At 42.7% G+C, this 26,311-nt stretch overlaps 1 protein-coding gene across 1 annotated transcript in view; it reads left to right on the top strand.

Moving 5' to 3' along the window:
* Nucleotides 1–21,897, top strand: part of igfbpl1 (insulin like growth factor binding protein like 1) — a 39,289-nt gene extending 17,392 nt beyond the window's left edge. Inside the window, exons 2-5 of the mRNA XM_033021482.1 lie at nucleotides 14,291–14,400; nucleotides 16,709–16,825; nucleotides 19,185–19,302; nucleotides 21,170–21,897. Coding sequence (XP_032877373.1) covers nucleotides 14,291–14,400; nucleotides 16,709–16,825; nucleotides 19,185–19,302; nucleotides 21,170–21,207 — 383 coding nt within the window. The 3' untranslated portion in view covers nucleotides 21,208–21,897. The remainder of the gene's footprint in view (nucleotides 1–14,290; nucleotides 14,401–16,708; nucleotides 16,826–19,184; nucleotides 19,303–21,169) is intronic.
* Nucleotides 21,898–26,311: the final 4,414 nt, after the last annotated feature.

Genomic DNA, 26,311 nt, shown 5'->3' with positions numbered 1-26,311 from the left:
ACCTACATGTAGTCCCATCAGAAGATTCACTTCCAGGAGCCTTTTCAAACTTTCTTTAATTTATAACCTACTCTTACTCCAGCTAAACAGTGCTCTATGCTGATAAAATGTTTGAATTCTATGCCTGGACAATTGGAATGACTATTCATAGTATTGCCATCTGAGAGAGGGATAAATCCTAAATTGGACTAGCAAGCTCCTTTAAGGTGCATCCTCCTGGTTTTCTGTAATGTCACCAATACAAAATTGAGGTGCTGCCTGAAAGCGCCAAAGTCCTGAGTTCAATCCTGACTCTGGGTGTTATCTGTACAGAGCTTATACATTCTCCCTGTGACTGGCGCTCCGGTTTCCTTCCACATTCCAAAGATGTGCAGGTTTGTAGGTTCATTGGACAATGTAAATTGTTTTTTGGCACAAACTCAGTGGGCCAAAGGGCCTGTTTCCACACTGTAACTCTATACTAAAGTAAACAAAAAAAAGTGTGACATGATTGGATTTCAAAGTAATTAAAATGTTTAAGAAGGAACTGCAGATGCTGGAAAATCGAAGGTAGACAAAAGTGCTGGAGAAACTCAGCGGGTGCGGCAGCATCTATGGAGCAAAGGAAATAGGCAACGTTTCGGGCCAAAACCGTTTTGTCTACCTTGGATTTCAAAGTAATGTGGAATCCAGGACTTTGCATATGATTCATGTGTTCAGCTTAATAAACTGAATGTGCCCAGGCATTCAGCTCATTATAGGTGGAAAGGTAACGGGTTGGAGGTTTAGCAATGTCCTGTAGTTATAGTAATGCTGTACTGCAGGTCACCTCGTTTAACAGGAGTTTATTGAGGAATTCTAAATCACTGCTCGTTAGTAGAAAAACAACTGAGTTGTAGGTGAATAAATGCATCTGTTTGTTTCACTGTAAATAGAGTTGCACATCCCTGAGGTTTTGTGCATTCAGTTTAGTTTGCGTGACTTTTTCATTCTTGGCCGTGCATGTGCTCACTGACAGATTCACATTTAGCAGTGGTTGGGTGACTTGGCAGATAAAGTGAAACAAGTGAATTGGATGAAAGATTAGTTCTGGATGAGAGATGACCCACTAAATATCCTAGCTTGCAAAATCACATGTAACAACCGGTCAATGTCCTCAGTGTTATGTCAGTTTAGTTTATTGTCATGTGTACCGAGGTACAGTGAAAAGCTTTTGTTTGTGTGCTAACCATTGTATAAACAATACATGATTACAATCGAGCCATTTACATGATGAGGGAATAATGTTTAGTGCAAGGTAAAGCCAATAAAGTCTGATCAAAGATAGTGTGAGGGTCACAGAATTTTCAGGTAAATTACTTCTCTCCTGATTTACCCAGGTCCTCTCAGGCATCCTTTACTTTCCATTCCCTTCTCCCCTCCCCACCCCCCCCCCAAATTCCAGTCTCTTTCCCCTCCTCTTTCTGCCCTTCACCCATCCCTTCCCTAATCATCCCCCTCATCACCATCCTAATCATCAATAATGTTTTATTTTTGATGTTTAATGTTTTATGTGTCATTCCTAACTGTCACTGTATGGCATGATGTCACTTGCGGATGGAGCACCAAAGCAAATTCCTTGTATGTGAATACTTGGCCAATAAACTTATTCATTCATTATTCATTCATTCTTTCTCATCCACCCACCATCTCTCCCTCTGGTTCCACATTTCACTCCCCCATCTTCCTTTCTAACCAAATTCCATCATCTGCCGCCCTTGTTGTTCGCCACTTATCATCCCCAGCCATTGTGGCTTTCTCCATCCTTCTTTCCCCCGCTTGACTCATCTCCCAATTAAACACTCCTTACCTGCATCCACCTATATCACTTGCCAGTTCTTGCCCCACTCCTCCCCCTCACATTTTTCTCCCAGATATCTCTCCTCTACTCCAGTCTTGAAGAAGGGTCCTGACCCAAAACAACATCTGTCTATTTCCCTACACAGATGCTGCCGGACATGCCGAGTTCCTCCAGCAGTTTGCTTTTTAGATAATCTGCTAGTTTTCTTCATTCGCTGAGTTAAATTAAAAAATATGGCAACATAAAGCCTGGATAACGAGGTTGGGTCAATGTTTTTCTAAATTGTTATTATGATGTGGCAGCAAGTAGCCCTATGGCCATTCAGAGTTAACCACACAAGGATTAGAACAGAGTCACGTGTAGAGTAGAATGGGCTGGGGCAGGCAGGTATGTCCCCAAGGGACATGAATCATCTGGTTGGATTTTTATAAAAGTACAAATCGTTCTGCTGATTATCTGGGCCAGCCCACGTACATTGGTTCATTGGTTACTCACTGAATTATATCAGCTGATTACCCACCATTGGTGATCACTGAGCTGTGTCGACTGGTGTCAGCAACACAACTTGTCTTTTGGTTTGGCCGTTAATATAGTGAAATATCCCAAGGAGCTTCATAGCAAGAGTTTCAACAGTACTTATACTGTCACATCAAGGAATGTATCAAAAATCAAGCAAAAGCACGATCATAGTCATCGAGTCATAGAGTCGTACTGTTTAGATTAGTTTAGTTTAGCGTCACGTGTACCGAGGCTCAGTGAAAAGCTTTTTTGTTGCATGCTGGGAAAGGTAGCAAGCAGAGGGAAAGGCAAATCCACGGACGGATTTGAAAACAAGAATGAGGATTTATAATTGGTTTATCAGGGGCTCATATGGGTCAGGTTAATGGGTGAACACTACTTGAGAAAGGTAGGACAGTAGTAGTTTTTGCTGATGAAAATGAAATATAGAAGGCAGGCCAGGAGTGCATGGAGTAGACCAGAGCACACTGGTTGTTCAATGAATGTTAAACACTGGTTTGTCACCAATCTACATTAGTTGGCTAGCAAGTCATAGAGTAGTGCAGCATGGAAACAGGCCATTCAGCCCAACTTATCTAAGCCGACCAAGAATCCCCATCTAAACTAGTCCCATTTGCCTATATTTGGTCCTTATCCCTCTAAAACTTTCTTATCCATGTACGTGTGAAAGTGTTTTTAAACGCTGTTTAGTACCTGCGTCAACTACCTCCTCTCGCAACTCTTTCTATATACGTACCGCTCTGAATGAAAAGGTTGCGGGTCAGGTTCGTATTAAACCTTGTCCCTCTCACCTCAACATAAACCTCTTGTTTTTGATTTCCCTTCCCTGAGTAAAAGATCTGTGCTTCCACCCATAGTTCTTCCCATCATGAGTGTTGTACACTGCTTGTTCAATACATTGTACACACTGTGTAGGAAAAAACTGCAGATGCTGGTTTAAATCGAAGGTAGACATAAAACGCTGGAGTAACTCCATGGGACAGGCAGCATTTTTGGAGAGAAGGAATGGGTGACGTTTCGGGTCGAGACCGTTCCTCAGACCGAAGCTGCCTGGCCCGCTGAGTTACTCCAGTATTTTGTGTCTGCATTGTACACACTGATTTCTCACTGAACGGTGTACAATGAACACTTACTGAAATGGGTACAATGGTTGGTTGCCAATTGAATAGTGCTCTCCTTTTAATTCTACAGTCCTATTGCAATCAGGCATATTTGTGATTTCAGAAACTGATTCACGTTTCCACAATCTGGAAGAAAACTGTAGAAATCAGTTGCACTACACGTTTTAGATATTCAGAATATCACTGATGTAGGATGAAACATCACAACATTCTAAAGCATTAGTAAATGCCAATAGATTGGACCATATTAAACTGAGCTAAAATCCTGCTCCCAACATTTAGGGGATAGCACAAAACTGAATACTGTTTTTAAAGGATGTGTTCTATAGTGCAGAATAATCTTCAATATAATATATATCCTTCAATATATCTTCAATATCATACAATCCTAAAGAAAGGTTTAGACTCATAACATCACCTATTCCTTTTCTCCAGTGATCGAAAGGATCGAAAATTCCTTTTCTCCATCTGCATCTGCCTGGCCTGTTGAGTTACTCCAGCTTTTTGTGTCTATCTTCGGTGTAAACCAGCATCTGCAGTTCCTTCCTAACAGAGAAGTGTTCCTTTTATCGGAATTGATTGAAAAGATTAGAGCCTTTCAGTTCAAGTCACCCGGTCTTGTTACTCTAACTGTCTTAAATGCTTTATATTCACATGCCTACTATTTTATAATCATGTCTGAGCAAGCTAGCTCTCATGTTGACCGGCTCTTCGTGGGTAAATTGCCCAAACTAGTAGCTTGCCACTTGGTTGCTACAGTAAACACACAGATCAACTGCACCCTTCCTGTATGTGCAAGGAAGGAGGCTCCAAGTACTGAATTAGTGATGTTGAAACGATATGGCAGCTGTCTCTGCCTTGCACCAGTTCCTCTGGCTCCCTGCTCAGTGGTTGCAGTGGATTATTTTAAGTTAAGCTTCTCAATGCGCAACATTAAAAATAGGGGGAGCATTAGTGCAAAAAAAGCAGATAGACTTTGGATTGGGGCCAAGAATTAGAAGGTCATAAGGAATAGGAGTAGATTTAGACCATTTGGCCCATCAAGTCTACTCCCCCATTCCATCATGGCTAATCTATCTCTCCCTCCTCACCCCATTCTCCTGCCTTCTCCCCATAACCTCTGATACCTATACTAATCAAGAATCTATCTCTCTGTCTTTAACATATCCACTGACTTGGCCTCTACAGCCTTCTGTGGCAAAGAATTCCACAGATTCACCACCCTCTAAACTGACTAAAGATATTTCTCCTCATCTCCTTACTAAAAGAACGTTCTTTAATTCTGAGGCTATGGCCTGTAGTTCTAGACTCTCCCACTAATTGAAATATCCTCTCCACATCCACTCTATCCAAGCTTTTCACTATTCTTTGCCTAATTTAAGAATCAGGCATATCAAAGAGAAGCCTAATTTGTTTTATTAATGAATCTTAAAGTTTGCTGACTACCGTGGATATTTATTATACCACTGGTGTTGCGATCTTCACATTCCCAGGAATTAGTTTATGCAATGATAATTTGAAACAGCAAATCGGAGTATTGGGTGCAATGACAGAGGTGGAATAAGATACGATCAGGAGTATAAACAAAATGCTGGTGTAATTCAGCAGGTCAGGCAGCATCTCTGGAGAACATGGTCAGGTGACATTTTGGGTCGGGATCGTTCTGTGTGTAGAAGGATCCCGACCTGAAACCCGTCTGAAGATGGGTCCCGATCCGAAATCTCACCTATCCATGTTCTCCACAGATGCTGCTGGACCCGCTGAATTATTCCAGCACTTTGTGTCTACTTTATAAACCAGAATCTGCAGTTTCTTGTTTCTTTATACGGTCAGGAGGGTTTTTGGATGAGCTCAACTGCATGCCAAACAGAGAAATAACATATGTGTTTAAGAAGGAACTGCAAATGCTGGACAATCGAAGGTACACTAAAATGCTGGAGAAACTCAGCGGGTGCAGCAGCATCTATGGAGCGAAGGAAATAGGCAACGTTTCGGGCCGAAACGGTCTGAAGAAGGGTTTCGGCCCGAAACTTTGCCTATTTCCTTCGCTCCATAGATGAGTTGAGTTTCTCCAGCATTTTTGTGTACCTTAGAAAAATAACATAAACTGCTGTAGTTGCTAGAAATTTCAAATACGTTGAATAGAAATACACCACGGGTCCAGCAGCATCAATGGAGTGAGAAACAGAGTTAATGGTTCAAGTGGATGACCATTCATCAGTTTAGTTTAGTTTACTGTAGGTTTAGTTTAGTTTAGAGATACAGTGCAGAAACAGGTACTTTGGCCACCGAGCCTGGGTCGGGACCTTTCCTAGACTCTGTACGTACTTGTTTCCACATTCTAGCTAGTTATGCATCTGTGTTGCTGCACTTATTTGGCAATTGTTTCAGGAAATAGTTTGGATGTAAAAGTTGTTTCAGCCCTTCTACACATCCGACAAGAACATTACTTTGGATGTTACCCTCTTCATAAATTTAGCGACGGAACATTCTTAGCAGATGGGGATGCGTGGATCAATGTGAAATGTAACAGCTGTCATCACCAAATCTCTCAGCGATCTACGGGAATCCAGATTCCCTGCAGATCTCCAATTCTCTCATAATAAGAGGATATTTGGCAAAAGTTCAGGGGCTTATTTTCCAATGGCTCTGTCACTCCGTTAATAAGAAGAATGATTGACTATGTACTCAATAATAGAGGCTCCTGCAGAGGCATTCAATAGACAGTTTTTATAAAGATCTCGTTAGTCATCGCTTTATGAGATTGTAAATTCTACCACCTACATCTCTACCCAGTTCCATGCTGAGCAAGAAGAAATTTAAGGGATTTTGAATCAAAAGCCCTTTTAACTTGGTCCTAACTTCCAGCTTTCCACAGTGAATAGCTACATTTGCTTGACTGTGCAATTTTGGAGTTTCCGGAGCCTAGGGTTTTTTTTTTGCTGATGGAAGTGGAATTATTTAGCTTCTGTTCGAGTTCACCCCTAGATTGTATTGGTCTTGTTAAGTATAGTTTAGTTTAGTTTAGTTTAGAGATACAGTGTGAAAACTGGCCATTCGGCAAATATAGACCGCGCTGACCAGCGATCCCCAAACACCAGCATTATTCGACACACTAAAGACAATTTACAATTTTTACCCGAAGCCAATTAACCTACAAACCTGTATGTCGTTGGAGTGTGGGAGAAAATTGGAGCACCCGGACTAAACACCCACTCAGTCACAGGGAGAACTTCCAAACTTTGTACAGGCAGCACCCTTAGTCAGGATCGAACCCAGATCTATGTCGCTGTAAAGCAGCAATTCTACCCATGTGCCACCGTGCCGCACAACCATCAACATTGCAGAGCGTGGCAAATACATAGTGGAACCAGCACAATAAAGTGAGCTGGAGACACAAGACACTGCAGATGCTGGAATCATGATGAAGAAAACAAAAGGAACTCAGTGAGTGAAGCAGCATCTGTGGCGGGAATGGACAGATAATGATTGGGGTCGAGACCCTTCTTCAGACTGACAGAGCAGAGGGGAGAAAGCTAAAAAAGAGCGATGCGGATGGGGCAAAGCCTGGTAAGTAATAGGTGGATACAGGAGAGGCGGAAGGATGGACAGATGGGTGAAGTAAGTGATAAAGACTAGAGGTGAAAAGGAGACAAAATATTGCAGGATAGGGAGAAGAGTGAAAAACCAGAGGGGGAGGTGTGCGTTTTCACACTTTTATACCTTTTCCTCAATGGGAGAGGGGAGAAGATGGAGTGGCCAGGGTGTGACTCGGCCTTGATTACGCTGCTGGCCTTGTTGAGGCAGCGTGAGGTATAAATGGAGTCAATGGAAGGGAGGTTGGTTTGTGTGATGGTCTGGGCTGCGTCCATAATTCTCTGCAATTTCTTGCAGTCTTGGATGGAGCTGTTCCCAAACCAAACTGTGATGCATCCCGATAAAATGTTTTCTACGGTGCATCTGCAAAAGTTAATGAGAGTATTTGGGGACATGCTGAACTTCCTAAACCTTCTCAGGAAGTAGAGGCGTTGGTGTGCTTTCTTGGGCGTTGCTTCAATACGGGTTGGCCAGGAGTACCCATATGGTGATATTTACTCCTAGGAATTTGAGGCTTTCAACCATCTCTACTTTGACGCCGTTAATGCAAACCGGGATATGTGTACCGCTTGTCTTCCTGAAGTAGATCACCATCTCCTTTGTCTTGCTGGCATTGAGAGAAGAGTTGTTGTCTCGACATCAGGACACGAGATTCTGAATCTCCTTCCTGTACTCCGTCTCATCATTATTTGATATCCAGCCCACAATGGTGGTGTCGTCTGCGAATTTGTAAATTGAATTAGATTTATACATGGCTGCACAGTCGTGGGTGTACAAGGAGTAAAGAAGAGGACTGAGAACACATCCTTGCAGAGCACCAGTGTTGAGGATTATCGTAGAGGATGATTTGTCCCCTATCCTCACCGATTGAGGTGTGCTGAACAGGAAGTCAATGTTCCAGTTGCAGAGATGAGTGCTGACTCCAGGTCCCGCGTGTTTCGACTCAGGGATGGGAGATGAGTGCACAGAGCAGGAGAAAGAAACACGGTTACTAGGATGGTGGGAGAAATGTGTGCGCACTGGAAGAGGGGGGCTGAGGCAGAGGAAAGGGAGGAGCGTAACTTGAAATTAGAGAATTCAATGTTCAAACTGTAAGTGGATGCTACAAAGTGGAATATGAGGTGCTGTTCTTCCAGTTTTAATGTGGTCTCACTCTCACAATGGAGGAGGCTAAGGACAAAAAGGATGGTATGGGAATGGGAGCGGGTGAAAATGGTCGCAACCGGGAGTTCCAGCAGGCCTTGACAGCAAAATGGTCACCTAGTCTAAGGTTTATCCCTTTGGTGTAAAAAGCAAATTTGATGGGAGCACATGCAGAACTACAGGACACAGAGGAAGCACTGGTGAAGGCTACGCCCACATCAGCAGGGGGGGGTGACACTTTTCTGAAGAAAAATAACATCTTGGATGTACCTGAACATAAAGCATTTTGGGAGCAGATGCAATAGAGACAGAGATATTGAGAACAAGTGATGGCATCCTTGCACAAAACAGGGTGGGAGGAAGTGTGGTCAAAGTAGCTGTAAGAGCTGGTAGGCTTGTAGTCGACGTCAGTCGATAGTCTGTCTCTTGCGATGAATACAGAGAGATCAATAAAGGGGAGAGAGGTGTCAGGGATAGAACAAGTTAATTTGAAGGCAGGATCTTGAGCTGGGTCTTGGACAGATCAAGTGCAGAGAATTCCCAGCAGAGGGAGCCCTGCTCTTGGCCCTATGCCCATTGACTCTGAAGCCCTGGAGAACGATCCTCCCTGTAGCTCTCATCTGTTTTAACACACAGCACAAGCCTGTTTCCGCTGCACTCCTCCCAAAAGCTAAAACTGTATTTGTGGAAACAGCTGCAAGCAAAGGTTGTCCCATTTCCAACACTGTGCATTGTTTGTGATCGAAACAGTCTTATCCTAAGAGACAACGCCACATTATGTAGGAGGTCTGTTCATAGTATTGGCTTGTTGTGACTACATGGATGTTTTGTTGGTGATCATTAGACACACCACCTATTTTTATTAATTCACTGGCAGTATCAACATTTGCTGTCCATCCTTAACTGCACTGAAGGGAGGATCTCTAAAGTCTATAATATGTAGTTATATATGGGTAGAAATGACAGATTTTCATCAATTAATTAAACAGTTTTAACAACATTGTAATAGTGTCATGGCTACTCCACTGGGACCGCTTAAAACAAATACTTGAATTTAAATTTCCCAGCGGCAGTGAAGGGATTGGAGCCGAGAACTCTGGTTACCAGACCATTTGCTTAACCATGAAGTTACCGTACCTGTTATTTGACAATCTCATCTCTTATTACAGAATTGTTTAGTTACCCTGATGAAACATGCATTACTAAGTTTGTTCTGATCCTTCTACTTTCCCTTAGCAGTGCAAAGTTGACTTTAAACCACCCCACTCAACAAAAAAGGGTTGTCAACATCTCCATTGTGATAGCACTGGCTACCCATCTATCATTATAATTTTAAAACTGTGTGTGTGTGTGTGTGTGTGTGTGTGTGTGTGTGTGTGTGTGTGTGTGTGTGTGTGTGTGTGTGTGTGTGTGTGTGTGTGTGTGTGTGTGTGTGTATGTGTGTGTGTGTCATTTTGCCTTTGAAACGTATCTCCTCGAAAACCAGATGCCGAAACGGGGAAATTTTTACATATTTCAGTAGAGATTTTCCTTGTGATGTCCTCTGTACATTTGGCACGTTATTTTCCCGACTTTTTTATTAAAATTGTTGACCAATCTGACTTTTTTTTTTTTAATCTGACCGCTGCCCAGCTGCTGACGTTACAATAACAGTGACATTTTTACATCTCTTGGTAGAAATTTTCCTTATGATTTCAAAAATCCATTCCTCTATAAATTTGGTCAATTATTTCCCGAGATATTTACTAAAATCTATCACCAAACTGCCATTTTTTAAATATATAACGGTTGCCCAGCTGCTGACCTCACAATGCCCTTGCACGTGGCCCAGCTTGCTCGTGGCACCCCCCCCCGCCGCTCTGGATTAAAGTCAATGCACATGCGCAGTTTTCCACGAGGTACGTTACCACTCTCCCCTCCCCCCCCCTCTCCCCTCCCCCCCCCAAAATGCACAGAAAGAACAACCGTTCTGCAGATCGGGAGGTCACCAGAGGTCACAGCCGGTCACCGGAGGCCACCGGCTTGTGTCTGAATCCTCTCCATCTCCCCCGCCCGATGGTACAACATGGCGGCGGCGGAGGCAGTTATCGTCGCGCGGGGCACGCGATGAGAAGGTGGCCCTCACGGCCATTACTCCCTCTTGGAAAACTGCCCCCGGTGCAGCGAGTGAAGTCACGCCCCCTCTCTCCCTCTCGCTGCAAACCGAACGCACTGCCGGTCCTTTGCGGACCCCCCCCCTCCCCTCTCTCTCTCTCTCCCCTTCCCACTCCCCTCTCTCCCCCCCCCCTTTCATTCTTTCTTTTTAAATCTTTTATTGCTTTTTTTCCAAAAAAAACAAAAATAAAACATAAAAAACAAAGTAAAAAGAATAATGATAAACATAACAGTGATATTGATACATAGGGATCAGGATTACATTTATAACTGGTATAACCTAATATGAGACCAGTGTCAAAATACACGTTGAATATAGACCTCCCGGTCTCTATGTAAATATAGTTAAATCTTTAAAAGAAAACTTATAAATGTAAAAAAAATAATAAATAAAAAGACAAAAAGAAAAGGAAAAAAAGGAAAAAACAAAACCCCCCTAAACTAAAGAAAAAAAAAGAAAAAATTAATAATAATAAAAATAAAATAAATAAATAAAATAAGCAAAGCAAAACAGAATCTGAACTGAGAATTTCAACAATTTGTCTGAAATTGTTGAAATTCCCCCCCTCTCTCTCCCCTCCTCTCTCTCTCTCTCCCCCACCTTTCTCTCTCTCCATCCTCTCTCTCCCCCTCTCTCTCCCCCCCTCTCTCTCTCTCCCCCTCCCTCTCTCCCCCCCTCTCCCCCCCCTCTCTCCCCCCCTCTCTCTCCCTCCCTCTCCTCTCTCTCTCCCTCCCTCTCTCTCTCTCTCTCCCCTCTCTCTCTCTCCCCTTTCTCTCTCTCCCCCTCTCTCTCTCCCCCTCCTTTTCTCTCCCCCCTCCTCCCCTCCACCCCCTCCCACCACTCCCTCCCCTAAACACCCTCCCCTACCCCCTTCCCTCCAGCCCTCTCCTCCCTCACCCTCCCCCTCCCTTCCCTCACCTCTCCCCTCATCCCCCTCTCTCTCCCCCCCCTCTCTCTACCCCTCTCTCCCCCGCTCTCTCTCTCCTCCCCTCTCTCTCTCCTCCCCCCTCTCTCTCCTCCCCTCTCTCTCCCTCCCTCTCCCTCTCTCTCTCTGTCCCCCCCCCTCTCTCTCTCCTCCCCTCTCTCTCTCCCCTCCTCCCCTATCTTCCCCCCCTCCCCCTCCCCTCCCCGCCGCTCTCCCTCTCTCTCTCTTTGTCCCTCTCTCTCTGTCTCTGCCCTTTCTCTCTTTGCCCTCACTCTCTACCCCCCCCCCCCCCCCTTCTAGACGTACCACATATGCGTCAGTAGATGGGGCGGTTTTGGGGTAAAAGGAGCAAATTAATAACATTAATATGATATCAAGGGGGGAGTTAGTATGTGTGTGGGGGTGGTTAGTGTGTGTGACGCCGCATGCTGCCCCCCCCCCCCTCCCCAAAACCGCACGTTGGGGGAACAGACCCAATGGGTCTGCACTTGGTCTAGTAACACATTAAATTGCTATTTATAAAAACTGGTTATGTTTTTAAAGTTGCAGTTCACAGCCACGATGCAGGGCTATTCCTTGGTGATTATGGGTTTCTGCCTCAATTCACCCAAGCTAAAAGTTGCTTCAGGAATAAGGATCCAAACATGAGCAACACACAAACAACACATTAAAGAAAATAAATCTAATTCTTTAATAAGGTATATTGCGTCAACTAATGATGATGTGAATGCATCTAATCAAACAATACGCATCTGCATATACAAGTTGACTGACCATTTACTTGCATAAAGGGTTAAGTCAAGTTGAGTATTGGAGAAATAAAACTGCAGATGCTGGTTTACAAAAAAGTGCTGGAGTAACTCAGTGGGTGAGACAGCATCTCTGGAGAATGTGAGTAGGTGATGTTTTCGATAGGGTCCCGTCTTCAGACTGATTGTGATGGGGTGGGGGTGAATGCTGCAAGTGAGGAGGGGCAAAACAAATCCTAGTGAGTGATAGGTGGTTACAGGTGAGGGGGCCGATGGCTGGACAAAGGCTAGAGATAAAAAGACAAAATGTGTTTGAAAAGATAGAAGAACTGTGAATTGCATCGAGAGAAAATGATTTAGATGGAAGGGGAAGGGAAGGAGAGAGATTGTGTTGTATCCAGGTGGGGAATTGAGTGTTCATACCATTGGGTTGTAAACTACTCAAGCGGAATATGCTTTTTTTCTTGTGGCCTCACTCTGGCAATGGAAGAGAGGGGCCAGGACAGAAAGGTCAGTGTGGAAGGAATGGAAAGAGGAGTTTAAATGGTCAGCAAGCATGAAATCCAGTGGGCCTGGGTGGGCTGGGAGCTTCAGCAACCAATCACTGCTTCTATGCTTGGTATATTTTCTTGGATTATTGTCATATGTACACATAGGGTGAGGTACAGATCATTTCTAAATTATCACAGGCGCATACACTCAGCCAACGCAAAAAACAAAGGCTATACATACATTTTATACAAATTACACAAGACAGTGAAAAGGAAAAAAAACAGTGAAACAAGATGGAAGTTCATAAACAGAAACAAGTTGATGGTTATTCAGGAGGTTGTCCATAATGTTCCGTTACTGAGGTAGAATTAAGCTTTTGCAGGTTGGTCAAAAAATCTTATGATTGTAGGAAAGAAGGTGTTGCTGAACCTGGTAGGGCGAGATTTCAGGCCTCTCTACTTCCTGGCTGATGGCAGCAGTGAGAAGAGGTATGGACTGGACAGTGGGGATGCTTCATGACAGATGTCAGCCAGGACTTGTCTTCTGAGATGTTAACACCCAGGTATTGGAAGCTACAATCTCTCTCCACTGCTGACACACCAATGAAATTTGGCACGTGGTCTCCCAGCTGCCCCTGTCAGATCAGAGAGCAGGAATGGAACAAGACCATGTCCGAGCACATGGCGAGTGTAGCTCAAAGCAGATGCTGACATCTCTTCCTTTTCCTGATGTTGTCGTCCAGTCCATACGGTGGATGGAGAAACCTTTGGGCTGGAATGCCACATACAGAAAGATGGGGGTGAGCCATGTCTCGGTGAAACTCCATCATGCCTCACTCTTGTTCTCCAGTGACTGTACATTGGCCAACTGCAATATAGTAATCTTGGTAGGGGAGGTGGCATTCCCTGATGCTTCAGTCTTACCTGAAGGCTTCCCTGGTGACCCTGTTTCCCGGCATAATATAGGCCTCCCCAATTCCCCAGGTGCTGTACTTGCATTGCAAGGGGTTAGGTCCATCAATTCTGTCAGGCAATCATACATTCACTCATGAAAAAGCCCTTTGCTTGCTACTGTAGTTCTGGCTGCAAATTTCAGCTTTATAAGGACAAAACATGAGTAAACAAGTATTCTCCTAGATATTGTCTGCAATATATCACTTTTCTCTGTTGCCATTTTGTAAAATAAGAATTTCATCAAGGAACACACAGCGGTGCAGCTGTTAGAGCTGCTGCCTCAACGAACCAGTGACCTGGGTTTGATCCAGACTTCGGGCGCTGTCTGTGTGGAGTTAGCACGTTCTCCCTGTGAGCATGTGGGTTTCTTCCGAGTGCTCTGATTCCTCTGATAATTGGCCTCTGTAAATTGCACCTAGTGTGTAGGCAATGGATGTGAAAGTGGGATAACATCAAACTAATGTGAACAGGTGATCGTTGGTTGGCGTGGACTTGGTGAACCAAAGGGCCTGTTTCCATGCTGTATCTCTAAACTAAACTAAATGATTTTGTTGTTAATTGAAGTGTGGTACATTGCTTTGTGGAATTCACAGCTGATCTTACTTGATGCATATACAATTTATCAATTGCAATCCAGTCATCGAGGAAAATACAAGATGGAAGGGACAGTAATTACAATCACAGTGTCTGCACGCAATACTTGCCTTCCTCATGGGGCAATTAGATCTGGTGGATTCCACAGAAAATTTGTACATAGAAACCAATTATTCTGCTTTTGTTTCTGAAAAATAAATGTCTCTATTTTGCTCTCTCCCAGCTCCCGTAATCATCCTCTCCCCGAAGTCAGTCCTGAACGTGACTGGTGCCCAAGTGTACTTGGTCTGCGAAGTGAAAGCTGTTCCAACTCCCATTATCACCTGGAGGAAGGTAGGACTCTAGCCAACTGCACGGTGACTGCTCAGTTTCTTAGGGAGGTTTGGTCATTTGAAGAAAGCAAACAATAATGATAGTTCACAAAGTTAACAATTTTCAGAATTGTTACGCAGCTAAAAAAATTCCGTAGAACTTTTTAGACCCATATAAACTGTTTTATATTTTCTATTTTATAAAACCTAAATTATCAACATGACAGTAAAATCTGGATTCTACTTACCTTCTGATTAAAGAGAACTGACATAGATAGGAACATTTTGATGTCAAAGCACACTCCATGAGCACCCCGTTCTGTATAATGGCAAGTCTATGAGATCCAGAAGCAATCAATTCACACTAGAAGTCACAGAGAAACATTCAGTTGACAACAGTAGACAACAGGGCAGTACAGCAAAGCAGCTGGTAGAGTTGTGTTCAAGAAGGAACTGCAGATGCTGGAAGATCGAAGGTACACAAAAATGCTGGAGAAACTCAGCGGCTGCAGCAGCATCTATGGAGCGAAGGAAATAGGTGACGTTTCGGGCCGAAACCCTTCTTCAGACTGATGGGGGGTGGGGGGGAGAAGGAAGGAAAAAGGGAGGAGGAGGAGCCCGAGGGCTGGGAGATGGAGGAGACAGCTCGAGGGTTAAGGAAGGGGAGGAGACAGCAAGGGCTAGCAAAATTGGGAGAATTCAATGTTCATGCCATCCAGACGCAAGCAACCCAGGCGGAATACGAGATGCTGTTCCTCCAATTTCCAGTGTTGCTCACTCTGGCAATGGAGGAGACCCAGGACAGAGAGGTCGGATTGGGAATGGGAGGGGGAGTTGAAGTGCTGAGCCACCGGGAGTTCAGGTAGGTTATTGCGGACTGAGCGGAGGTGTTCGGCGAAACGTAGAGTTGCTGCTAGAGTTGATGCTTCATGGTGCTGGAGACCCGGGTTCGATCCCGACCTCAAGTGCTGTCTGTGTGTGGAATTTGCACATTCTCCCTGTGACCAAGTGGGTTTCTTCCACATGCTCCAGTTTCTTCCCACATCCCAAAGACAAGCGGGTTTGTAAGTTAATTGGCCTCTGTAAATTGCCCCCTAGTAGGTAGGAGGTGGAAGAGAAAGTAGGATCATAGTGAATTCATGTTAATGGGATATCAAGGGTTGGCGTGGTCTCAGTGAGACTCAGTTTCCACACTTTCTCTCTAAACTAAACTAAACATTCAGCAACTAAATAGTAAGTAATGGTGATCTCTTTAAAGAGCACAGATAGTGGTGAGGAGGAAAGGGTTTCTTCCCTGAAGCAGGATGTTTCATCTGTTTTAATGTCATACGCATACCAGTAGCTGCATTGCTGAACTCCAATTTGATAGCACTGATCCTATCAAACTCTTCTGATATGGGACCTGGCATGATTCATTCTGCGCATGTGCGGGTGCATATTGTATGCCAAACATGGTATTTATAAAACAAAAACCACCCCACAATTTATCTTTATCCTCAAGTAAATTCTTTACCTTTAGTCTTAATCCTCAAGGGTATCCGGGAGTATGGGGAGAAGGCCTTGAGAGGAAAGATAGATCAGCCATGATTGAATGGCAGAGTAGACTTGATGGGCCAAATTACCTACTTCTGCTCCTATAACTTATGAACATGGGTATAGTAAAAGTGTACACTATCTGCAGTACATTGTATGTCAAAAGTTCATAAGAGGCAGATTCAGAATATTTATTTCATATACACCAAGGTGCAATGAGATTCCACGCTCTCATGAAGTTCATAGAGTAAACAATATACGATAATGATAGATATAACAATGAATACAGGGAATTAACAAGGGGAAGCAAAGAGAATAGGCCATGCAGCCTTTTCCACAAGCAGGAAACAGTCATATCAGGGAATAGTTCCCAGTATATTGGGGAATCAAGGACTAAAGTCTTCGGAGAATCAAAGAGAAGGAATAGTCCTTGATTCTCTAATAGATTGTTATTCTCATTAGTTATTGCATCATGATAGTCAAACTCAAAGTATAGGCAAGAAGATAATTGTTGGCAGTGACAATGCCTTTCCTGTAACCAGATCCAAAATAAATACCTGCTGTTAGTTGTAAATTATAATTTAATTCTTATTTTAATCTGAGATGCATTGCCTAGTGTGAACTGTTGCCATACTGTATATACTGTATTGACTGGTGTACAGCCTTCTGTTGGGTTATTACTGTACTTCACCATTATATTGGTCTGTATAATATTAGTATTTATTATATTGTTTATTGCTTCTTACCAATTCAGTTAATGTTCATCCAGTTAATATTTACACCTTGGCTGTGAGCAGGTCACAGAGTCACCCAAGGGAGTAAAGCTTTTGGAAGAGTTGCCTGGAGATCGGGTGAATGTTGCAGTTCAGGTTCGTGGTGGACCATCCAAATACGAAAGCACTGGATGGGTTCTGGTAAGTCATGAGTTTGTAGAGATTAGATGCCACAGTGGGGCACACACTCACACACACACACACAGGCACACACACACTCACACACTCACTCACACACACACAGGCAATTGTAACTAATGCTTTTTTTCCCCACAAACAGGTTATTGTAGAACACGAGAAAGTGCATCAGGCACTAATGCATGGCAGAATTCCCCACATGATATAGCAATGTTACAAAATTTTGAGATTTTAAACATCAAGTCTGCAATTTATCCCACCAGATAAAGCATAAAAAGAAGTTTAATTTGACACCTAATTCACTTTCATATCTTCAGTATTAAAAACGTTATGGCCATTTTCATACTTGGAAATTAGCATCTTGTTCCCTATTGCTTTTCCATTGACTTAACACAAAAGCTGTGATCGAGGACAGTCAAAAGCCCATAACTTTCTTAAAAATTAAGAGAACTGAATGAAATGTTCAGTTATTATAGATTGAAGCATTCTGAAACAAATATAAAACATCTTACTTGGAGGATCTGAAATTAAAGCATATAATTAGTTAATCACCTAATTGTAGCTGATTACAAAATTGACCATTGTGACGAAAATAGTAATAAACACCCAGGCTGCCTTGAAAATTCAAAAATTTGATATTCTCAAGATCAGAACTTTAATAGACCAAGTCTTTATGGAGAAGGTCAGTTGCTAGCTGGTACATTGGCATATCATAATCAGTAGCATCATCATACTCCTCAGATTGTAACCAATAAGCAACCAATGTACACCATGTTTTTCCTCAACTTTTCAATTTTGGCATTGTAAACTACAAGTTTTTGCTCTTCAAACCATGCATGACATGACTTTCTGCCCACTACTTTCCCATTAACAATGTCCTGTAGATTCCATTTCTTAAGAAAAGGATTTTTTTTTTTAAATAGCCTAAGTATCCAAATAACAAACTAATCCCATTCACACAAGAATTCACAATATAACATGATTTTTAAATCTCAATGTCATGAATTTATATGCCAGATGGAAGGAATTTAATGTTTAATTCCCATAAATTAATCCAGACACATCCACTCAAAATATAATAAAAATTATTGTTTTTTGCACAATACATGTGACTCAAACTGTTGTGAATATTTAGTTTAAAAATAATGATCATGGAGAGAATAACACAAAATATAGACAATTTAGACGGCTTATGACATTGTCCAAAAAAAAAAGAGGATTTAAATCATCTTGCGAGTGGGTTTTTCTGGAACGCGATCAATTGGAACGTTGCATTTGCGGTGAATTTGAACTCCATATCGGCAGGAAAAACACTGCTGGTTCGTATGGGGCCCAAATAACATTTTCGCAACGTAAAATTAGATTAAAGCCATCCCAAGAAGCAAGATTATATGTAAAATAAACAACTTACCCATTGTTTTGTCCCATTCTTGCGATCCGTCACGTTGTAGGCGTTGAGAGCGTTCGAAGTCGCATTTTACTTCAGTCCAATTATTAAATTATCCAGCGAATTTAAAAAAAAATATACCGGGAACGGAAGCCCGATTGATTTTTCTTCATCAGCTAGCAGCATGAGGAAATCAGCCTCCGACAGACAGTACAAACCCCCCCCCCTCCAAGGCGCCAAAGTCGCACACATGGCCAGTGGCAGATCTGCAGTGCCGCTGAAGGTAGGTATTGTAACATCGCTACAGGATACAACAGTATTCTCAAGAGGAAGACAAATCAATAGAGGCATGGACTGGAGCACACTACCAGTTGTACTGTTCCTGCAGCCTTGGAGGACTGCATTAATCTTTTTCTCTGAGAGAAAGTCCCGCTTTTTATCTCGTATTTTATGCAGATTGTTTAGAAATTGAATGATTTTAAAGTTATCAAATGAAGGATTAGGGAATCCAAGGGAAAGTAAAGTGCATACTCAAATCCTAGCTTTCCTGTCCTGCTTCAATATTGGCTAGATCTCTTCAAACTGGGGAAATTTATCTTCCATACATTAACATTTAATCAGAAAAGGAGGCATCTGATGCATTTATCAAAATAGGCCATTTAAGGTATAATTTATTTGGTAAAATAACTGTATGTGAGATCCAGCCTTTCGGTTTATCTTTAAACTTGTTTTCTTTGTTAATATTAGTAGTACTATTTTTAATGAAAAATAATATCCAGTATTTCTGCTAATAAATGTCATGGCTAACAATGGTTTCATTCATGTGTAGACTATACACGGTGCTCATGATGAATTGACTGTGACCCATTGAGAAGTCCCTGCATGTTTACAGTTTTATATCCATCCATTGTTGATTCCACATATTATATTTGTAACTTAAATACTTTTATTTCTAAATTTCTCCCTATAATTTAGATAAATCCACTGACAAAGGAAGATGAAGGTGTTTATCAATGTCATGCCAGCAATATCCTTGGAGAGGCACAGATTGAAGGCACAATCAAGATCACGGAGAAGGTCATGGTGACTAAAGGTGCGGTTAATATTTGGGAATATAATATCTGAGCTACAGCCTTGTGGGATACTATGTTCATTGGATCTGCTGAAAAGTAATGGGGCATGATTCACACAAAAATTCATAAGCAGAATATTTCAATTAAAGCATTCAGAGATGGAGTTAACACCAACCAGCACCATGATTAAAGAAGTACTGTATTATTTATAATACTGTATATACTTATTCCACTGTATGGTTGTTTGTATGAATGCCTCTAGATCATGGAGTCAGAAGGATGGGATGTGGAGTCAAGAAGGCATGTTTTTAAGGGTTCTTCTTACATTGTATAGACTGGGGTTGGTGGGTTTTCCTGGCTTAATTGAAGGTCCCCACAGCCATCAGGCGATTAAACCTGGCTCGGACAAAACTCTGATTATTAATAACCAATTATCTGTTATTTGTACAAAGGTGACACATTTTAAATACCAATTGCAGTATGTTGTGATATTCTGCATAGTATTTCAAAGAAGATCCCTATTTGACAGCAGTAAAATACAAACCTTTTTTAGCATTGGCCCAAATCAACAGTAATTCTTTTCACTTTTGTCCACAAATTCACTTGGACTCTCAATCTGACACCTTTCCCCCTTTCTTGGTCTCACTGTTCTCACAGTTGACAGACAATCGATTGACATCTATTACAAACATACCAACTCACACAGGTATCCAGACTACACTTCCTCTAACTATGCCTCTGACAAATTCACTATCCCCCACTCACAATTTCTCCGACTCCGCCACATCAGCTCTAAGATGAAGCTTTCCATTCCAGGAGATCCGAGGTGTCCTCTTTCTTTAGTAAACATAGTTTCCATCCTGCTGTCATAGATGGATCCCTCAGCCGTGGCTCCTCTGTGTCCCGCAGTTTTGTTCTTGCTCCCCCTCCCCCAGATAGAACCAGGATAGAGTTCCTCTGATCCTCATCTTTCGCTCCACCAGCCTCCATGTTCAACACATCATCCTCCGACATTTCTGTCACCTCCTGCATGTTCTCCAGAGATGCTGCCTGACTGACTGAATTACTCCAGCACTTTGTGTCCTTTTTTGGAAACCACAGCTCCTTATTTCTACTAGTAAGGTTATGACGTCCCCATTGCATCAGATACCTAATATAATCTAGAGGCTGCCTTAATTTTTTAAGTTATGGCTTCCAATGTGTAATAACGAGTTTGATTTTTTTTTCCCTTCAGGTTTCTCACATTAAACCTTTGCAACAATTTTTTTCTCTCTCACTTCCCTCTCCTTTACCATTGCTAAACTTGAAGATCTTCTCCCTGGAGCTATTTTTCTCTATCCACCTAGTTTCCTTCTTTTTATCTACTTCTGTTTCACCAACTTTCATCCCAAATGCCTGTATTTCTGGAGCAGAAGTCCAAGATTAGTTGCAGGAAATAAAATAGAATCATAGAAATATGCATCACAGAAATGGACTTCTCAATAGAGTTGAGTGTTTTATTGTCATATGACCTGAATTTTTACTTACAGGATCAAAGTCCAAACTTCTATAACGTTCATAATCCAACCAATTATATATTTTAAAGCTGATCATGTCCCGTGGGACAGTGCACCTTTTATGGTGAAAGACAGGGAAGTGATAAATCAAAATATAATTGCTCATTTTCTCATGAAGCCAGAAAGCAAGAAGATTGAAATATGAGATTTCTGGTAATATTACAAAGCATTTCTACTTCCAAAGGACCAAAATCAGTTAGCTCTTGGCAAAACAGAGACCTTGAAAACAATACTGTACTGAATTTTATATCTTCAACATTGTCTGGGAATGTTATTTTCCTGCCTGTTTCTTTAGAATGCAATTTAATTGGCGGTATGCCATTTCTTTCAGATAAGAAAGAAGAGGAGCTTGAAAAGAAAGAAAATTAAATCATGGACTACTCCATGCTGATACTTCGGCGTTTTCAGAGTTAGACAACGTTGAAACTCATCAAACTGAATTGAAAATTATGTATTTTGTACCATTTTCTTCTACTTTTGTAAGGTGTTTATGATGATGTTAGTAGGTCCAGGATAAAATGACTGCCATTTGCATAACCTGCACAGCATGCGATTGAAAATGCCTGAGGTGTCTGTAGAAAGGAGACGATTGGGGCTGCATATGTTTGAAGCTCATGGTGACTATGAACCGTGCAGACGGAGTGCTGTCCGTAGCACCATAACAAGGATCATTCATGCTACGTTAATCTAAAAGTTTTAATCCTTCAGCAAAGCTCCTGGTACAATATATAACTCTTAAACTCTATATTAGTTGTGTTGTCTTCAGTGCTAATAAATGAGTAGTTATTGAATAGATTTCTCTACAGATTTGTGCTTTTATACTTTTTCACCTTCAACTTTATCGAACAGACCTGGCGGAACTTGTGCAGCTACCAGATTTCCAGACGTAATTTTACCAGAAACCATTTTTCTGAATCTCTGGGCATTGCACAGCTCTGTTCATTGCTGGTGTAACTAATGTAGAATGGAGGTTTCCAACAAAAACTACAAAATGTAACAGCTGTTGTGTATTCTTTTACAAGGTGTTTTAATAAAGATCATTGTTACCTTTCAGAATTATTTTCTTCTATTTTAAATCTTATTTTTCAAATACATTTGGCTCCCGCCTTCTCACCCTTGCTTAATACATCCATTTGAGGAAGTAATACAAAGGAAATCTTAGTGCTTTGCTGGTTTGGCAATTATCAATTCAGCATGTTTAGCCAAAAACTTTTTCTCAAGTGTGGTTATATTTCATTGCAACAGGAGCTTACTTCAAGATATGGTCATCACAGAATTTGGAAAGGGAAGTTATAGATAGGAGTAACAAGAGACTGCAGATGCTGGAATCTGGAGTAAAAGACTCATACAGCATGGAAACATCCCTTGCAGCTCGACTCATCCATGTCGAACACAATGCCCCATCTAAGCTAGTAACATTTGTGGCGTTTAAAGTTACCTCCATGTAATTGTGAAACTGTATTTTAAATGCCGATCTTTAAAAATAATTGTGCAGTTTTTATTCCTAAATTTCTTTACATTAAGTGTGTGACGTTTAATGATTAACCTGCCACGGTGTCTTTAAAAAATTGAGGAGATGACATAACAAATCCTTTTTCCCTGGCTCACTATTACACTTGCATCAAACCTTTTATTATAATTCTCTAGAATAACAAGTAGCCAAAGTAGCCAACAGAGAACACAGGTGAAATGAAACGAATTAGGGGCTGCACTGTGGCGCAGCAGTAGAGTGGCTGCCTTACAGCACCAAAGCCCCGGGTTCGATCCTGACTACGGGTAATGTCTGTATGGAGTTTGTACATTCTCTCTATGACCTGCTTGGGTTTTCTCTGGGTGCTCCAGTTTCTTCCCACACTCCAATGATGTACAGATTTGTAGGTTAATTGGCTTTGGTAAAAATTGTTAATTGTCCCTTGTGTGTCGGATAGTGCTAGTGTACGGGGATCATGGGCATGGTGGACCGAAGGGCCTGTTTTCGCGCTGTATCTATAAACTAAACTAATCTAAACTAATGGAGCACAGCTACCTAAAAAAATGGCCTGCGGCCTGTTAGCGTCTCCTCCTCCTTCACCGTGGGAATACAAACTGCAACTCGTGATAACTGTGAAATAATACGTTGGATGCCTGTCTGCTTAGTTGGCTAATCATAACAATCCTGCATTAAACTAACATTTACATTCAGCTTTTATTTGTTCATGCGGTCCAGCCATTATAAGAGTGGTAATAGATTCACAGCATCTCTTAGAGGAACACCACCCACAGTTTGTGAAATAACACTTGGAATGCAGGGTAAATGTTCTTGCGTTGTATACATGTCTGACCACAGCAGAGGTTATCAGAATCCTATGACAATGCTTTGAAGAGCAAGTGAATTCTCCCCAGTGACCTGGTCAATAACTGTCCCTCAAACAGCAACTAAAATCTGATTCTTTCATTGTCATCTAATAAGTCTTTGCCGTTGCCATATTAAATGCTAAACTTCGCTGCTTTATATGGGCGCAGCTGGTACAGTTGCTGCCTCACAGCCAGCGACCAGGGTTCAATCTAGACGGTGGGTGCTGTCTGTACGGAGCTTGTACATTCTCTCCGTCACCTTGACCGTGGGGCGGCACGGTGGTGCATTGCCTTACAGGACAGATCCGGGTTCGATCCTGACTATTGGACCTGTCTAGACGGAGTTTGTATGTTCACCCTGTGAGCACGTAGGTTTTCCACGGGTGCTCCAGTTTCCTCCCACATTCCAAAGACTTACAGGTTTGTAGCTTAATTGGTTTCTCTAAATTGTTCTTCATGTGTAGGATAGAGCTAGTGGACGGGAATCACTAGTCTGCACGTACTCTGTGGGCAGAGAGGCCTGTTTCCACTCTGTATCTCTAAACTAAACTAAAAGATGCAAAAGTGGGACAAGATGGAACTACTGCAGGGCTGTCAACTCTCACGCTTTGAGCGTGAGAATCACGCCCTCAAGCAAACTCTCACGCCCTCACGCTGATCAGAAATTTCTCACACTCTGTGGTGAGAAATTCTGTGATCAACGAAAATTTAAATACTCGGATAAACTGCATGGTCCGCGGGTGTTGGAGAGCCGGGGCTGAGGGAGGGATGGGAGCAGAACCAGCGGCGGGAACAGATGCGGTGAGCCGGGACTGGCGATGTGTTTGCCGGGCTGCGAGTGTTTGCGGGGCTGGTGAATCGCTCGCAGCAGCACAGGCCATGGAGCAGCCCCAGTGCGAGAGTCCCGGGTCGCGGAGCTGTCGGTAGCGTTGCGCCGCTGCCGCGAGAGTCTCTGTGCCGAAGGGACAGACTCTCAAAGGGAGGTGGAGAGAGAGAGAGAGAAGGGAAGGAGACAGGGAGACAGAGGGGTAGTGAATGGAGCGAGAGAAGAGGGAGAGGGAGGGGGGAGAGAGGGGAGAGAGAGGTAGGGGAGAGAGGGGGAGAGAGAGGGAGAGAGAGGGGAGAGAGAGGGTGAGAGAGAGGGCGGGAGAGAGGGGGAGAGAGAGGGAGTGAGAGGGAGAGAGGGAGAGAGGGAGAGATGGAGAGAGAGAGGGAGAGAGAGGGGGGAGAGAGAGATAGAGGGAGAGACAGGGAGAGAGAGGGAGAGAGAGGGGAGGAGGGGGAGAGTGAGGTGGGAGAGGGGGGAAGAGAGAGAGGGGTGAGAGGGAAGAAAGAGGGAAGAGAGAGAGGGGGTGGAGAGAGAGGAGAGGATAGGAGAGAATGGGAGAGAGAGGGGGAAGAGAGAGGAGTGGTTAAAGAGAGAGGGGGAAAGAGAGATGGGGGGGGCAAAGAGAAAGAGGAGATAGAGACAGAGTAGAAAGAGAGAGTTTGGGGCTAATGACATCAAGGGATATGGGGGAAAAACAGGAAAGAGGTACTGATTTTAGATGAATAGCCATGATCATATTGAATGGCCGATTACTTATTCCTGCACCTATTTTCTATGTTTCTATGCTTGAGTATATACATTATCAGCAGCCTAGCTCATTTTTTATTTTAACAAGGATTTTGGAAACATTTAGAGCCTGAGTGCTGTGAGACAGAGTGCCTGTTCCCAGTTTGACAGTTCTCTCCATTTCAAGGGATACTGGAGCTGTATGATGGCCATACACCACAGGTCAGTAGACTAACAGGATGGGGAGGAATGTAGTGGATATGTGTAAACATTGCCTTGTTGTCTAATTAACTTTACTGTTCCAATTAGTTCCTGAAGCAAAACACTTGATTGTGGGAAAAGAATGGAATGCAAAATTGTTTAATTGCAAAACAAGCCTACAAGACTAAACATGAAAAAGAATAATTCAGTTCTGATGAAGGACGTGGACTCGTTGGGCCAAAGGACCTGTTTCCACACTGTATCTCTAAACTAAACTAACCTAAACTTCCCCTCCATCCCTGAGTCCCCATTTCCATTTTATGCTCCCTCTTTCCCCTCCCCTGTCCTTTCCACCCGTATTCCTTCCTTCAGCCTTACACATCAGGCTTCTTCTCCCCTTATTTGACACCCTTTTGTTTCTTTTTCACCTCTAGTTTTTGTCACTCATTCCACCCATCTGCCAAACAACTTCCCCTTCAACTGTATCCACCTATCACTTGTCAGGTTTTATCCCATCCACACCTCTCTGTTCCAGCTTTCTCCCCCTATTCCTATCGGTCTGAAGAAGGGTCCTAACCCAAAATGATTGGGGATGATCAGCCATGATCACAATGAATGGCGGTGCTGGCTCAAAGGGCCTCCTCCTGCACCTAGTTTCTATGTTTCTATGTCATCTGTCCATTCCCACTACAGATGAATTAATTAATTAATTAATTAATTAATAAGTTTATTGGCCAAGTATTCACATACAAGGAATTTGCCTTGGTGCTCCACCCGCAAGTGACAACGACATACAGTGACAGTTAGGAATGACACATAAAACATTATTAATAAAACATTATTGATTAAACATGTGAATTAAAATACCAGAGCAAAAGGAGGCTACAGACTAGTGAAAAAAAAACTGTTTTTATGTCAGGCTGTGGCAGCTTTGACAATCTGGAGTCGCCTTCCAGAGGGAAGTGATTCAATGAGTTTGTGGCCAGGGTGAGAGTGGTCAGAGATGATCTTGCCCGCTCGCTTCCTGGCACTTGCAGTGTACAGTTCATCAATGGAGGGAAGGTTGCAGCCAATAACCTTCTCAGCTGATCGGACGATTCGCTGCAGCCTCCGGATGTCGTGCTTGGTGGCTGAGCCAAACCAGACCATGATGGAGAAGGTGAGAACAGACTCTACGATGGCTGTGTAGAATTGGACTATCATTGCCTGTGGCAGATTGTGCTTCCTCAGCTGCCACAAGAAGTACATCCTCTGTTGTGCAATGCTGCCCGATACACTGAGTTCCTACAAGATTTTTTTTTTTTGCTCAAGAATAAACAGTTAATATTTTGGGTCCACTTATACCAAGCCAATTTACAGCACTTGCAGCGCCAGAGACCCGGG

This window comes from Amblyraja radiata, chromosome 1, assembly GCF_010909765.2.
Source record: "Amblyraja radiata isolate CabotCenter1 chromosome 1, sAmbRad1.1.pri, whole genome shotgun sequence".
NCBI lineage: Eukaryota > Metazoa > Chordata > Chondrichthyes > Rajiformes > Rajidae > Amblyraja > Amblyraja radiata.
Note: the sequence above shows the minus strand (reverse complement) of the source record. Positions and strands in the feature narration are given on the sequence as shown.